This window comes from Pangasianodon hypophthalmus, chromosome 20 (assembly GCF_027358585.1).
Source record: "Pangasianodon hypophthalmus isolate fPanHyp1 chromosome 20, fPanHyp1.pri, whole genome shotgun sequence".
Lineage (NCBI taxonomy): Eukaryota > Metazoa > Chordata > Actinopteri > Siluriformes > Pangasiidae > Pangasianodon > Pangasianodon hypophthalmus.
Window position 1 is genome coordinate 21,562,184 of NC_069729.1, and position 17,203 is coordinate 21,579,386.

Here is a 17,203-nt window from a genome sequence, read left to right on the forward strand (position 1 = left end):
CTGGATATGGGTGTCTGGCAAATGCCAAAAAAAAGCTGTAGAGCAAAGATGCCTTCAAAATGTTTCTACATTTAAAAAAAAAAAATACTATAACGAACAGTAATAAATGAAACAAAGTCAGTATTTGGTGTGACGACCCTTCGCTTTTTAAATAAAAACAGAGTATCTGAGGTGCAGTGTGTGCAGTTTTAAAAGGAAATTAGCTGTAGGTGTTACTGAGCATCTTGCAGAACCAGCCACAGACACTATATTTGCATGCAAACCCCAAATTCAAAACCCAAATTCAAATTTTATTGGCCACATACGCAAACACACACAGTACGACGTGCACAGAAACGCTTTTTTCAACTGTAGCAGCCTTCATTCTGTTTTTATCTGAAAAGTGTCTCTTATGGAATCTGCTGCTTTCTTTACTGACATACAAACATTTTTCTGTAACGTTTCATTTTGTGCTGGAAAACTAATGTTTGGAATCTAAAATGTTTTTGTACTGAATCAATAATGTAGAAGTCAGAAAATAAACATCTATAACAAAGTTTGTACTAAATACATATAGCGTGCCTAAGACTTTTGCGCAGTTCTGTATACAGTAAAATGTTTTTGTTTTTATATTTAACAGAGATTACTTTTTAAAGTTTCATTTTCAGTGGTTAAAATGGTGGACACAGAAGACCAAAAACAGAGTAAAACATTTTGATTGTTAGTGTGGATAAGTTTCAAAGCTAAATTCAACTAAAGTCACTGACTGCACCTTTAACTGTGATATTCATCTGTTTATCCATCTGTCCGTGTCTAAGCATCAACATTACTGAATTATTACGTATAATATTACGTATAGTATTACGTCAGATGGCCTCCAGAATAGACCCATATTCTAATAAGAAAGGACAGAAAGCCAGACATAGAATAAAGGAGTTAAAATGGAGAGTGCGGAGAGAAAGAAAGACGCCAGCACTCTATTTTTAACAGCGGAAAGTGCACCACTGAAGGCCTCTGCCTCTCCTAATGGACTTTAATGGATCTGTTCCACTGTGTGACATTCAGAGCTGATTATCTCATTTATTAATCTGGATTAATGATTAATTATTAATCACGGCTTTATTTTACTGCTTCATGTCAACCTTTACATTAGGCTTCCTGAATTAACAAAAAAAAATGTTTTATTTATATGGAATAATTGTCATGTCGATGCCAGAATCAGTGTCTAACTACACATCCCAGAATTCAGCACGGCCTACAAATATGGCTGCCGAGGACTACAACACTCAAACACTCTCATGTTCACACTCACCTGATTACTAATCACACACACACACACACACACACACACCTGGACCCAATCAGAGCCACAGTCACACTCACGGTATTTATTATAATAATTATAAAAATTGTAATTATGTTTGTAATTGTAATTATAAAATTGTGTCGTATAACGTTTTGTATAGTTTATATTCCGTTATTATAAAAAGAAAAGTATAAGAAAAATATTTTTTTTAAGTTTTATAATTGTGCTATTAAAGAATAAATGATTGTCACATAATTATTATACACATTAGTAAAAATAATCAATGTATTTTATTTTAAACTAAACTCTGTAAATGATGTTATTTATTACTGTTTTAAATATAATGTATAAGTCTCTTCATAATGTAATAAAATCTGTACATTAATCAGAAAGCTGCTGTAACTGTTCTGGTGTGTAGGTTTATAAAGGAATATAAACGTGTGTGTGTGTGTGTGTGTGTGTGTGTGTAAACCCCAGGTGGAGATGTCGGGCGTGTCCGAGCTGAGAGAGTGTGATGAGGCCAGTGGGTCAGTAGAGGGCGACGCTGACGTGCTTTTGGAGGAAGACGAGGAGGAGGATGAAGAGGAGGAGGACGAGACGGCGAGCAATAAAGAGCTTTTAGAGAGACTCCGAGAGCTGGAGGTAAAACCGCACACACACACTGTACACACACACACATGCACACACACACAAACACACACACACACACACACACACACACTGTAAAAACAATATAAAAACACACATGCACACACAAACACACACACACTGCACACACTATATAAACACACAAACACACTGTACACACTATATAAACACACAAACACGCACACTGCACACACTATATAAACACACACACACACACACACACTGTACACAGTATACAAACACACACATGCACACACAAACACACACACTGTACACACTATATAAACACACACACTAACACACACACACACTGTACACACTATATAAACACACACACTAACACACACACACACTGTACACACTATATAAACACACACACTAACACACACACACACACTGTACACACTATATAAACACACACACACACACACACACACTGCAGATGGTTAACTGGAACTGAAGGTAATCTGTTAACTGTGTCCTTGGAAAACTAGCCACAGTTTAGCTATTAAACTACAGTTTCCTCACATTATATATATTAATATTTACCTTTATATTAATTTAATAATCAGAGGGAGATTTAAAATAATAATAATAACAATAACTATGTTTAAAATAAATAAATAAATTAAACTTTTTACCTCAGTCATCCTGGGCTTTCTCTCAGAAGAGTCAATCCCTGAAAGAGTCGACTCTCTGATTCAAGGCGCTGGAACTCGAGAATCGATTCCAAGAGTTCGAACAGCAGCAGTATCGATCGCGAAGGAGTCGGCTCATTGAATCGAGTTTTTGAGATGATCGTTAGGATTCAAATGAAGAGTCATTTTCAGAGATTCGAACAGCCGCAAAACATCAGGAGAAATTTATTTTGGAAATTAGAGGGCAAAAGTGTAGTAATTAAATAGTTCTGTCTCGTTTTTTATGCAACTCTGATTATATAATAACTAAATTATTATTTTTTTAAAGAATGCCATAGCACCTTTTTATGCATCTACATATTTTTTCAGCTTTAATTATTTCCAACCTACATAATATCTGGTCTATTTTTATCATTAGTATGTAATTGTATTATTTTTTTTTTTAAGGATTTATTGGAAGAAATAGTTTTGTCTTCAATGATAATTTACAGATATTAACACCGATTTAACAGGGGAATAATATTAATATTAAAATAAATAACAATAAAAATTAGTTTTCTTTTGTCCATTGAGTCCTATGATGAAATTCATTGAGCCATGTTGGCCGCTAGAGGGCGCCAAGATATTAAGAAATGTGATTAAGAAATAAAAATAAGGCTCCATTTAAAAAATACTAACATTTATTCCTAGTCAGTGATCTTACTGGTCTAACCCTAGAACACACAGATTTTATTCTGACTTTTCATGGATAAAATAAAACACACATGATTACAGACTACGTTAATTTTAAAATCCGATTTTTAACATCTTTTATTCACACAACAGCTGTTAAACCTCGTGTCCCAAACCACTGTAGTGTACTACTTCACTGCACACAGTCTCAGTAGCACATCACCTGAAGGATAATCTAATTAGCAACAGAGTTGTTAGCTAGCTAATATTTCAGCAGCCATGACGTCATAATCTCCCATTTCTGCCTACGTGCCAATCCGCACAGTAGCGTGAAAAATATACATATCTATTTATCTATATATCTATATATCTATATATCTATATAGGGCAAACAACAAGAGCAGCATTATCGAGGCTATCAATTATTCTGACATATTACCCAGTGCAGGAGTGTGTGGTTTGGGAGAGACTGGAACACACACACACACACACACACACACACACACAGCTGCATCATTTCCATCATTCTTTATCACAGTTTGTCCACACACACACACACACACACACACACACACACACCTATCTTTTTAAATTCAGGATTTAGATACAAATAGATGGATGGACCACAGTGTGTGTGTGTGTGTGTGTGTGTGTGTGTGTGTGTGGTACTGAGATGTCACACCAAGACTGCAGTTAATCTCAGTGTGTTTGACGTTATATTTCTGAGTGAATGATTTTTGCTGTTTACTCTTAAGTGCCTTTGTTAAAGATTTCCCTCGTGCTTCTCCTGCAACATCAACACCAACCTTACTGTTCTGAACATCGTTATTATTAATCAAGTTCTATTAATGTAATTCAATTCAATTCAATTTATACATTTAACAACAGACACTGTGACAAAGCAGCTTTACAGAAATCTGTATGTGGATTTAGGAGATTTTCACTATTATTATTGTAACTATTCGCTCTGTCACAGTGTAACTATTCGCTCTGTCACAGTGTAACTATTCGCTCTGTCACAGTGTAACTATTCACTCTGTTACAGTGTAACTATTCGCTCTGTCACAGTGTAACTATTCGCTCTGTCACAGTGTAACTATTCGCTCTGTCACAGTGTAACTATTCGCTCTGTCACAGTGTAACTATTCGCTCTGTCACAGTGTAACTATTCGCTCTGTCACAGTGTAACTATTCGCTCTGTCACAGTGTAACTATTCACTTTGTTACAGTGTAACTATTCGCTCTGTCACAGTGTAACTATTCGCTCTGTCACAGTGTAACTATTCACTTTGTTACAGTGTAACTATTCGCTCTGTCACAGTGTAACTATTCACTTTGTTACAGTGTAACTATTCGCTCTGTCACAGTGTAACTATTCACTTTGTTACAGTGTAACTATTCACTCTGTCACAGTGTAACTATTCACTTTGTTACAGTGTAACTATTCACTCTGTTACAGTGTAACTATTCACTTTGTTACAGTGTAACTATTCACTCTGTCACAGTGTAACTATTCACTTTGTTACAGTGTAACTATTCACTTTGTTACAGTGTAACTATTCACGCTGTCACAGTGTAACTATTCACTTTGTTACAGTGTAACTATTCACTCTGTTACAGTGTAACTATTCGCTCTGTTACAGTGTAACTATTCACTTTGTTACAGTGTAACTATTCACTCTGTTACAGTGTAACTATTCGCTCTGTCACAGTGTAACTATTCACTTTGTTACAGTGTAACTATTCACTTTGTTACAGTGTAACTATTCACGCTGTCACAGTGTAACTATTCACTTTGTTACAGTGTAACGATTCGCTCTGTCACAGTGTAACTATTCGCTCTGTTACAGTGTAACTATTCACGCTGTTACAGTGTAACTATTCACTCTGTTACAGTGTAACTATTCACTCTGTTACAGTGTAACTATTCGCTCTGTTACAGTGTAACTATTCACTCTGTTACAGTGTAACTATTCGCTCTGTCACAGTGTAACTATTCGCTCTGTCACAGTGTAACTATTCGCTCTGTCACAGTGTAACTATTCGCTCTGTCACAGTGTAACTATTCGCTCTGTCACAGTGTAACTATTCACTTTGTTACAGTGTAACTATTCGCTCTGTCACAGTGTAACTATTCGCTCTGTCACAGTGTAACTATTCACTTTGTTACAGTGTAACTATTCGCTCTGTCACAGTGTAACTATTCACTTTGTTACAGTGTAACTATTCGCTCTGTCACAGTGTAACTATTCACTTTGTTACAGTGTAACTATTCACTCTGTCACAGTGTAACTATTCACTCTGTCACAGTGTAACTATTCACTTTGTTACAGTGTAACTATTCACGCTGTCTCAGTGTAACTATTCACTTTGTTACAGTGTAACTATTCACTCTGTTACAGTGTAACTATTCACTTTGTTACAGTGTAACTATTCACTCTGTCACAGTGTAACTATTCACTTTGTTACAGTGTAACTATTCACTTTGTTACAGTGTAACTATTCACGCTGTCACAGTGTAACTATTCACTTTGTTACAGTGTAACTATTCACTCTGTTACAGTGTAACTATTCGCTCTGTTACAGTGTAACTATTCACTTTGTTACAGTGTAACTATTCACTCTGTTACAGTGTAACTATTCGCTCTGTCACAGTGTAACTATTCACTTTGTTACAGTGTAACTATTCACTTTGTTACAGTGTAACTATTCACGCTGTCACAGTGTAACTATTCACTTTGTTACAGTGTAACGATTCGCTCTGTCACAGTGTAACTATTCGCTCTGTTACAGTGTAACTATTCACGCTGTTACAGTGTAACTATTCACTCTGTTACAGTGTAACTATTCACTCTGTTACAGTGTAACTATTCGCTCTGTTACAGTGTAACTATTCACGCTGTTACAGTGTAACTATTCACTCTGTTACAGTGTAACTATTCGCTCTGTTACAGTGTAACTATTCACGCTGTTACAGTGTAACAGAATGTAATGATTAATTCTGTTATTGTATAGTCACTCACACTCACCAAATTTCTTTTGGAAACATCTAAGGAAACATGATGAGTTACAAAAGTAAAAGGTAAAAAAAATGTTTTCAATTTTCTTTTTTTTACCTTTTATTTAAACAAATCTTAAACATTAAAACACAACACTGCTACATAGTGAACAAAAAAGTTAATCTTCAGAAACTAATCACCTTCAGGGCTTTTTACAATCAGAGAAACTCATTTATCTCTGAGTGTCGGCGTTTATGTATAAAGGCTCATTATTTAATCAAACGCTGTGTTGCTGTAATTTCATGAGAAATTGTAACATAATTGTGATGTTGTAAATGCATGATTTATACACACAAACAATTTTTTCCTTTGCTCTAATCAGCGAAAACAACGGCTTAATCAGAGAAAAGACACTTGAGAGAGTAAAACTGCATATATTTTAATCTGATGAATAGAATTTATGTAGATTTTGTGTTATTGCTGGACCATCGGCCATTTTACGGCTTCGCCCCAAACGCTAGAACACAAAGATGCAGAACTAATGACACAGATGAAGTGGAGTTTTAAATGTTTTATACGTTTGATACACAGAGAGGCATCTTTTAACGATGCATTCACCATTCTCAAGACTCCCCGTTTTTACACATAAGAAATATATAAAGGTAACGAGAGAGAATTTCTGGTCTGTGCATTTTGGTCTAAATCCAAAAAACCCTCCGCAGCAGAATAAAGAAGCGTTTCATTATCATTCTGTTCGAGTCAAATCAATGTAGAGAATTTTATTCTGCTAAAAGTGGAATAATATTAAACAACTCCCCAAGCGTCGTCTTACACTTTACATCAGTACAACTTTTAAAATCCCCTGTCCTTCTCTTCACCTAATGAAGTGAGATGATGAAGGGGGATGGAAGAAAATTTAAATGAACCTGTTTTGTTTTTTTTGTTTTTTTTCAGGCGGAGAACACATCACTGGCTCTGGCGAATGAGAGTCAGAGAGAGGCGTATGAGCGATGTTTAGATGAGGTGAGAAATATTAAAATATTTATTTCATTATGTTAATTGTAATAATATTAATCATGAATAAAATTTCCATAGATAATGACCGTTAGATTTAAAGCACACAGAAAGCTGAAATGAAGACAACAGGAAATATGGCTTAGGCTTACACACACACACACACACACACACACATACACACACACACACAAACACACACACACAACGATGGGTTAAAGAGACTAATGAACCAGGTACAGGTGATAGAACTAACCAAGGGCTGGACAAGGGGCGGAGTCAGGGGGCGTGGCTGGAGTAGCAGAAATCCTGCAAACAGGAAACAGGAAATGTCTGATAAAATGTGAGTAGTAACGTTGTCTTTTTTTTTTGCAGGTGGCGAATCACGTGGTGCAGGCTCTGCTCAACCAGAAGGTACGACTTTATATCACATACTGCATTAAATATCATTTAAATATCATTTAAACGTGGTAAATAATCTGACAGCTATATAAACTAATGCAACAGTGAGAGATGTAATAATATATTTATATTTATAATATTTATAATTATACATTAAGAACAGATATAAATATATATAGCTCTTATTAGAAGTAAATTTCTTATATATTGACATTAATGTAAATTGGAGGTGCTGTAATGCCAAATATAAAATATAAAATAAAACTAGCTGGGTAAAGTTCATCACGACAAACTGTAATGCTCGCTTGACAAAGGCAGTCTGAAAGTTTAAAATAGTTAATATTAGATATTAGAGATAGATAGAGAGTGTTACTGATAGAAAGATTGATGACAAAGATTGTGTGTGTGTGTGTGTATACTGTGTGTAGGACCTGAGGGAGGAGTGTGTGTGTGTGTGTATGTGTGTGTGTGTGTGTATAACGGTGTGTGTACTGTGTGTAGGACCTGAGGGAGGATTGTGTGTGTGTGTATGTGTGTGTGTGTGTATAACGGTGTGTGTACTGTGTGTAGGACCTGAGGGAGGAGTGTGTGTGTGTTTATAACGGTGTGTGTACTGTGTGTAGGACCTGAGGGAGGAGTGTGTGTTTGTGTGTGTGTGTGTGTACTGTGTGTAGGACCTGCGGGAGGAGTGTGTGTGTGTCTGTGTGTGTGTGTACTGTGTGTAGGACCTGAGGGAGGAGTGTATGTTTGTGTGTGTGTGTGTGTACTGTGTGTAGGACCTGAGGGAGGAGTGTGTGTTTGTGTGTGTGTGTGTGTACTGTGTGTAGGACCTGAGGGAGGAGTGTGTGTTTGTGTGTGTGTACTGTGTGTAGGACCTGAGGGAGGAGTGTGTGTTTGTGTGTGTGTGTGTGTGTGTACTGTGTGTAGGACCTGAGGGAGGAGTGTATGTGTGTGTGTACTATGTGTAGGACCTGAGGGAGGAGAGTGTGTGTGTGTGTGTGTGTGTGTGTGTGTGTATAACGGTGTGTGTACTGTGTGTAGGACCTGAGGGAGGAGTGTGTGTGTGTGTGTGTGTATAACGGTGTGTGTACTGTGTGTAGGACCTGAGGGAGGAGTGTGTGTGTACTGTGTGTAGGACCTGAGGGAGGAGTGTGTGTGTGTATAACGTTGTGTGTACTGTGTGTAGGACCTGCGGGAGGAGTGTGTGCGTGTGTGTGTGTGTATAACGGTGTGTGTACTGTGTGTAGGACCTGAGGGAGGAGTGTGTGTGTGTGTGTGTGTGTGTATAACGGTGTGTGTACTGTGTGTAGGACCTGCGGGAGGAGTGTGTGTTTGTGTGTGTGTGTGTGTGTACTGTGTGTAGGACCTGAGGGAGGAGTGTGTGTTTGTGTGTGTGTGTGTGTACTGTGTGTAGGACCTGAGGGAGGAGTGTATGTGTGTGTACTATGTGTAGGACCTGAGGGAGGAGTGTGTGTGTGTGTATAACGGTGTGTGTACTGTGTGTAGGACCTGCGGGAGGAGTGTGTGTGTATAACGGTGTGTGTACTGTGTGTAGGACCTGAGGGAGGAGTGTGTGTGTGTGTGTATAACGGTGTGTGTACTGTGTGTAGGACCTGAGGGAGGAGTGTGTGTGTGTGTGTGTGTGTGTATAACGGTGTGTGTACTGTGTGTAGGACCTGAGGGAGGAGTGTGTGTGTGTGCGTGTGTGTGTGTGTATAACGGTGTGTGTACTGTGTGTAGGACCTGAGGGAGGAGTGTGTGTGTGTGTGTATAACGGTGTGTGTACTGTGTGTAGGACCTGAGGGAGGAGTGTGTGTGTGTGTGTGTGTGTGTATAACGGTGTGTGTACTGTGTGTAGGACCTGAGGGAGGAGTGTGTGTGTGTGCGTGTGTGTGTGTGTATAACGGTGTGTGTACTGTGTGTAGGACCTGCGGGAGGAGTGTGTGTGTGTGTGTGTATAACGGTGTGTGTACTGTGTGTAGGACCTGAGGGAGGAGTGTGTGTGTGTGTGTGTGTGTGTGTGTATAACGGTGTGTGTACTGTGTGTAGGACCTGCGGGAGGAGTGTATAAAGCTGAAGATGCGAGTGTTTGATCTGGAGCGACAGAACCGGACTCTGACTGACTTCCTGACACACAAACTGCACTTTTCCTCCTCACCTTTACACCAGGTACTGAGTTTATTACATCACTGTGCACTGATCACCTCCTCTTACAGTTTAGCATCGTGTGCTAGCGGCTGTATTCAGAGTTGAGTTACGCACCTGGGGGCGGGGCCTGTCTAAAACAGGGGCGTGTCTCAGCTATGCTGGATTCTCATCTCGAGCTTAAGCTGTAAATACACTCACACACACTGTTTAAGGTCAATATTAAATACACACACATCACACATACATATTCATTAATGATATCATCCACTTAAAGTGTACGAAAAGAGTTTTTTCACATGGAGGAGACGCGTCTTTATCAGAGACATCACGTATCTCCAGTTATAAAAGTGGTGGTTTAGACGCTACTGAAAAACTCCACTCAAGCAGCTGCGTAACCCGACTCTGAATACCAGGAACTTTCCTCATGTAAATACTGATGTAACGTTTGGTTTGGCGCGTGTGTGTGTGTGTGTGTGTGTGTGACTCCTCCCACAGCGGCGTGTCCTCAGTTAGCTTTGTGGAGGTGTTCAGTGTCTCTAGCTTGCTGATGTGATTTCTGACTCTGTGTAACGCTGTTATTTGAACAAAACCTGAAACTTTAGACAGTTTTTTTTTTTACTTCTCTTTATCAGACCGCTGCAGTTCTGCCACTGCTAATCAAAACAGTTCACACTTATTGTAATTACTGTTGCAGTTATTAATTATCTGATGGCATTTCGAGGGACAAAATTTCACCCACAGTCACATTCTCATGTTAAATACTCCACTGGACTTCACTCTGAAACGTATAAATGTGTTTACACTGGAACAATAAAGAGTATTCTCCTGAGTATTCTGTGAAAAGTGATGAATCTCACAGAGTACTGAATGTTTATGTGCTCTGTGTGTGTGTGTGTGTGTGTGTGTGTGAGGTGAGATCAGTCACTTTCAGGCTGTCAATCTCGATTTGCATTCACTCAGTGTGTATTCGATAAACGGATGTGTTTATGATGTTGGTGTTTAAGTCACACGTCACGTAGCGCAGAGCGACGCAGGTCGAATCAGTGATCAGAGCTCTTTATACACTCTGCTTTATACACCCAAAAGCAAGAGCTTCAAAAGTTTGTGCACCCCACTACTCAGAGGGAGGCTTCTGCATCCCACCTACACACACACACACACACACACACACACACACGCAGCAACCTGTTTATATTGAACTGAAATTCTTTTAGAAAACAAAATGACAAAACCCAGAGTGATGGAGTGACGAGTGAACGCAGAGGTTAGCATCACGCTGGCGTGTTAATTACACAGCACGAGGTTAAAACTGAAGTGAGGATTCATTTTCTGGATTTTTCTGTAAGAAAACTGATCACGTGTAAGATAGAAAGCAAGGTTTAATGATCGACTGTGCAACATTTGTGTCTCTGAGTTTTTATCTTCTTATTTTTGCAACTCTCAGAATCACAGATAATCTCCTAGAGGATAAAAAAAGAGGGTTTTTTAGGTCTTTGTTTTTACTTCATTTTTTTCTCTGAGGGCTTTACACATAGCTGTTGCTGAATAACTCTCTCCCTCTCTGTCTCTCTGTCTATCTCTTTCTCTGTCTCTCTGTCTTTCTCTGTCTCTTTCTCTCTTTATGTATTTTTATTCTTTTACTCGCTCAAGGGAAAAAGGTCAATTTATTATTATAGCCCCTTTGTTAGTATTATTCTCTCTTTCTCTTTTCATCCTCTTCTGTCTTCTTTTCCCTTTCTCTGTTCCCTTATCAGCTGAGAGATTAATTTAAGACTCAGAAAGAGAGAAAGGCAAAGAAAGAAAGAGAGAGAGAGAGAGAGAGAGACGAGAGGTTTTTACTGAACTGTTACTCAGAGTAAAGGGAGGGATGAAGAAAGAAGGAGGAGAAAGAGAGATGAAGTTGAGATTGGAGAGAGGGAGAGAGGGAGAGAGAGAGAGAGAGAGAGATGTATTCATACATGTGTGGTTTATAAATGCAGTACATTGCACTAGTGCACACTGAGAGTTGCTGTAATAAATACAAATAGTTATTTTTAATGTATATTCATTTCTAATATTAATATTGAAAAAATAAAACTGTTATTGCACTATATAGCGTAAGAGTTATAAGAGTTATTGATAACAGTAGGTTCAGATTTGTACATTTTATTTCTGATGATGTTTAATGGAGTGAAACTTAAAAGGACATTCTGACCAAATCTGACCAAAATATAACCGTAACCATCGATACAGCTGGTGAGTAAACATGCGTCTTACACTGATGGTGCAGCTCCGTCACCCGATTTCCTGGTTTGAGTACTGAGACCCCATCTGATTACACATGATGGAGGTGGAAAACTACAACGGCTATGGAGGACATTTGGGGCGGGGGGGAATGGGGAGAGAATGTGGGAATGGGGAGAGAATGTGGGAATGGGGAGAGAATGTGGGAATGGGGAGAGAATGTGGGAATGGGGAGGGAATAGGGGGAGAGTGTGGGAATGGGGAGAGAATGTGGGAATGTTGGGAGAATGTAGGAATGGGGATAGAATGTGGGAATGTTGGGAGAATGTGGGAATGGGGGTAGAATGTGGGAATGGGGGAGAATGTGGGAATGTTGGGAAAATGTGGGAATGTTGGGAGAATGTGGGAATGGGGGGAAAATGTGGGAATGGGGGAGAATGTGAGAATGGGGATAGAATGTGGGAATGGGGGTAGAATGTGGGAATGAGGGAGAATGTGGGAATGTTGCGAGAATGTGGGAATGTTGGGAGAATGTGGGAATGGGGTAGAATGTGGGAATGGGGTAGAATGTGGGAATGTTGGGAGAATGTGGGAATCGGGATAGAATGTGGGAATGTTGGGAGAATGTGGGAATGGGGATAGAATGTGGGAATGTTGGGAGAATGTGGGAATGGGGATAGAATGTGGGAATGGGGAGAGAATGGGGTAGAATGTGGGAATGTTGGGAGAATGTGGGAATGGGGAAGAATGTGGGAATGTTGGGAGAATGTGGGAATGTTGGGAGAATGTGGGAATGGGGGAAAATGTGGGAATGGGGGAAAATGTGGGAATGGGGGAGAATGTGGGAATGGGGAAGAATGTGGGAATGTTGGGAGAATGTGGGAATGGGGGAAAATGTGGGAATGGGGGAGAATGTGGGAATGGGGGAAAGCATATATTGCGGAAAGCATATAATGCGGACACAGGATGCGCAGGAAAGCTCACATTCTTACAGCACCTCTCTCCTGTCACCTTTCTGTAGGAGGTTGAACCTATCCGTCTGCCTGTAATGATGACCTGGTCGTTACTAACGTCACTGTTTCTGTGTGTTTAGTTGTCGTCAGTATCGTGCGCAGATCACAGATCAGATCCATCGCTAATCATCGGCGAGACGCCGGACGCCATCACCTCTCAGGGGAAAGTGACGGTAAGCAGAAGAGTGTCTGATGTACACCACAAATTAAATCATTCGTGACCTCCGAACTGTTCACTGCTAATGTGTCAGGCAGAAAAACACAAATGCACAGTAGTGGAGAAAATTAGATTAGAAAAAAAAGTCAAACAAAATGATTGGTTTAAAATATCTGCTGCTCATTGAACAGAAATAAAAGCTGTGGAAAGGTCACAAGCGCGAGCTATTTATACACACACCATTATGCTAATGTTTAAATGATAATGTTCAGTTCAGGCAAAATTCAGAGTAATAATCACACTGCGCTGAGTCACACTGAATATTACTGAGAGGTTATACTGAGATACGGGACAGCGCTCTAACCACACACACACACACACACACACAAACACACACACACACACACACACACACAGATACACAGAGACAGACAGACAGATAGATGTACAGATATACATTTATACAGGCAGAAAGGAGTCTCACTGTTGTGTGTGTGTGTGTGTGTGTGAGGCAGTTATTTCCTGATCTCTCAGTTTGTGATAATAAATAAACTAAATAAACTCCAGCACACAGCTGATGTGTAAAGTGAATAAATCACAGAGGCGTGTAAAGATTTTGGTTCATGTTGTTCTTATCTGAATATGCTGGAATTTTATCTGAGTTTTTCAGCTGATATTAAAAAATGATTGATGGTGTGTGGAGGTGTGTGTGTGTGGCTGTAGGCTGGGTTTATATTACTGACTCAATCAGCTCGCATCTACAATATCATATCAGATAAAATAATATAAAAGTACACAATAATCTAAAGTTAAACGTGTAGTGTGGATTAATGAGAGTCGACGCTCTGCTCTGCTCTGTTCTGTTCTGTTCTTTCTGTTCAGGTCAAAATCACCCAAATTACACTTTTACTAAAAATAAAACAATATTAAAAAGAATCTTTCATTAAACACTGTAGGTGCTTTGTAATGAACCTGAATAATCATTCTGAAAAATCTGATTTTTATTACAGAGATGACGTTCGGGTCATTTAGTGCTGAGAGGAGAAATACAAGTGTTCATTAAACAACGGGCCGCGTCTCGAATCACTCACTGTGCACTACGAACGCAGAGTCGAGTAACCTGGTGCTGAATACGAGGAACTTTCCCAACATAAAAAGTACCTTTTGCTGCTGAGTGGCGCGACAGGAAATAGTTTCGTGACCGGGAGACAAGGGAGTAAAATTGGGCGCGCTGTCTGGGTGGGAGGGGCATACGCTCTCTCACCTGTCAATCACACTGACATTAGGTATATTCTACAGGAAGTGAGCACATTTGAGTATGCTGTAAACAAATCGAAATAAACAAAATTTCATGATTATTTTTTCAAAAACTGATTGTTTAGTACAATAGAAAGTAAAATACAGTAACTGTGTAAGCAATAACAGTGTTCTTAGATTTGTTATTTTTCAGTTAGAATGATTTTATTTCCGAAAATACTTTGAGAGTGGACAGAAGACAATCCCACAATAGCGAAAACAATGCTTTATCCCAGCTGCGAACGTAACATGTTCATCTATCCACATTCACTAACACTGAGTTACACAGGAAGTGTAACCATAACCACCTTGGTGCTATTATCTGGGAAGGATTTTGGATCATCAGTTAATCCAGGCTTAAGGAACCCCACTGTAAGGCGAATGTTAATTCTGTCTGTGACAGACGAGTAACTCTGTAAGCTTACATTAATTATTATAACTTGGAAGTGACCCCATCGTAGAAAACCTCGTGAGCTAAGGATCATTTGACTTTGATCTCAACAGCTGCAAATGAGTAATTTCCATTAATTTTCCTCAAAATTAGTTAAAAAAATATTCTGTCCACTGAAGTAATGATCGTTTCACATAACGTTTGCATTATTCAAGAACAGAAATATATAATCTATATGTTCTTTGTGGCGAAATAAGTGTTGAAATGAGGAAAAAACCTCACGGCCATGGACTGCGCGTGTAGATTTATTGAACTGTGTACATTTAAGGAATCATGAGAGTTCCTGTGTGACTGTTACTGATAGACCGAATTCTTCTATGCGAGCGTTATGAAAGAAGGGATTTTTTACAGTCTGTTCAGTGAAAAAAGACCAAGTAAAACAGAAATAACAGATTGCTTTGAGATTTCATCTGAAAAATGGATGGGATAATTTCTGCTCGTTAGCCAATCATGTGAGTATGTGTTTAAAGGCAGTGGTTTAGACGCTAGTGTAAAACTACATGCAGGTGATTTTAATAATCTGAATGTGTAGCTCAGAAAATCCACTACAGCAGGTGCGTAACCCGACTCTGAATACCAGGAACTTTCCTCACGTAAACACTGATGGAACTGTTGAACTGAAGTCTGTGACTCTGTAGGAACTCTGTAGGAACTCTGTAGGAACTCTGTAGGAACTCTGTAGGAACTGAAATTGTGCAGAAGAACAGGATGTATGCGGAAACTCTCAGAAAGCTGGTGGTTTTCTCATTTTCTGCGTTTCTCATTTCCCCCTACGTGCCGTGAGTAGGATCTCTGGCGTTATGGTTCTGCTGCGGTTCTGTTTCTATCCATCATCACTGACACAAGCACACAATAAAGCAGGAGTTTAAAATAAACACCTCAGTTTACTGCTATAAAACCTAAAGAAATGGTCTGGATAAGTGTTCCAGCCTCAGAGACAGAACCCGAGCTCTTTACTGCAGTGTTCTGATCGATAGCACGACGGATCTCCTCCTCTGGAGCGTAACCGTGATTTAAGACTCAACGCTGACGTGAAAACACTCGTATTTTTAATTACTGCCCTTTTTTTTTTTTTTTTTTTACAAACTCATTCTCCTTCAGTGTGGAAATTGCGCTATACCTCTGTATCACCTGCAGTGAGACTTCCTTTATTTCTCTCTCTGAGGAAGACACACACACACACACACACAGAATCATTTCACCTCTGATTGCTTTGTCGAGGAGGTGTGTGTGTGAGGTGTAAAATTGATTATAGATTTCTTTTGTTCCCCTCCACACACACACACCGACCTCGCCTGCTTCCTTTTATCTTTTCCTCTTAATACAGCTTCATATTTTCTCATGTTTTTTAATTCACTTCACTCAGTATTTTCTCTCTATAATCACAATAAACACTGTTTTCTTCATTGCAGTCACATAAAAAATCTAACATCTACAATCTAGCATTATAGTAAACATGCTAATCTACAATCTAGCATCATAGTAAACACGCTAATCTACAATCTAGCATCATAGTAAACACGCTAATCTACAATCTAGCGTCATAGTAAACATGCTAATCTACAATCTAGCGTCATAGTAAACACGCTAATCTACAATCTAGCATCATAGTAAACATGCTAATCTACAATCTAGCGTCATAGTAAACACGCTAATCTACAATCTAGCGTCATAGTAAACATGCTAATCTACAATCTAGCGTCATAGTAAACACGCTAATCTACAATCTAGCATCATAGTAAACACGCTAATCAAAGCAGTGTTTTTCTTGTTCATGTAGTTTTGTAGAATAAAGGACTGCTGTAAGAATGATAGAATCTGTCTTTAAGCTCTTACAGGAATAAGAGTTAAACTCTTTAATGTAACTAAAAGCCGTGTTTGTTTATTTGTTATTAATTTAATATTTTTTTTATCTATGCTCTTAAACTCTTGGCGATTAAGCTGTTCAGTGTTTATGAAATGTGACTCATTCGCGTTTGCTCTCTCGGAGCGTGGATGTAAAAATTCCCCTCGGGCTGCGCTGACGGTAAACGAGTGCGTTGTGCAGATTGTCTCGGTCCGTCTGAAGGAGAGCGGTGAGCGAATGACACGTTCCTTTTCTCCCAACGATTAGAAAATTAATTGCTTCTTTAATTAAAGATAAAGCCGGTGGCTCTGTCAAGGCCACTCGTGTGAGACTGAAGTCGCTCTCTTTGTGTTCTTCTTCTACAAAGTCCTCGTTTATTCGTCCTCAAAGAGAGACGTGGCGATTTTCTAA

The 17,203-nt window shown here is 39.1% G+C and overlaps 2 protein-coding genes across 4 annotated transcripts in view; both read left to right on the plus strand.

Moving 5' to 3' along the window:
* Positions 1 to 17,203, plus strand: part of poc1a (POC1 centriolar protein A) — a 256,921-nt gene that overhangs the window by 133,062 nt on the left and 106,656 nt on the right. The window lies entirely within an intron of this gene.
* LOC113541980 (nck-associated protein 5-like) overlaps positions 1 to 17,203 on the plus strand; it is a 39,000-nt gene that overhangs the window by 7,151 nt on the left and 14,646 nt on the right. For all 3 annotated transcript variants that reach the window (XM_053227015.1, XM_053227017.1, XM_053227018.1), the window contains exons 3-7: positions 1,763 to 1,927; positions 7,197 to 7,265; positions 7,632 to 7,670; positions 9,708 to 9,827; positions 13,123 to 13,215. In XM_053227015.1, the coding sequence (XP_053082990.1) occupies positions 1,769 to 1,927; positions 7,197 to 7,265; positions 7,632 to 7,670; positions 9,708 to 9,827; positions 13,123 to 13,215 (480 nt within the window). In that variant the 5' untranslated portion in view covers positions 1,763 to 1,768. The remainder of the gene's footprint in view (positions 1 to 1,762; positions 1,928 to 7,196; positions 7,266 to 7,631; positions 7,671 to 9,707; positions 9,828 to 13,122; positions 13,216 to 17,203) is intronic.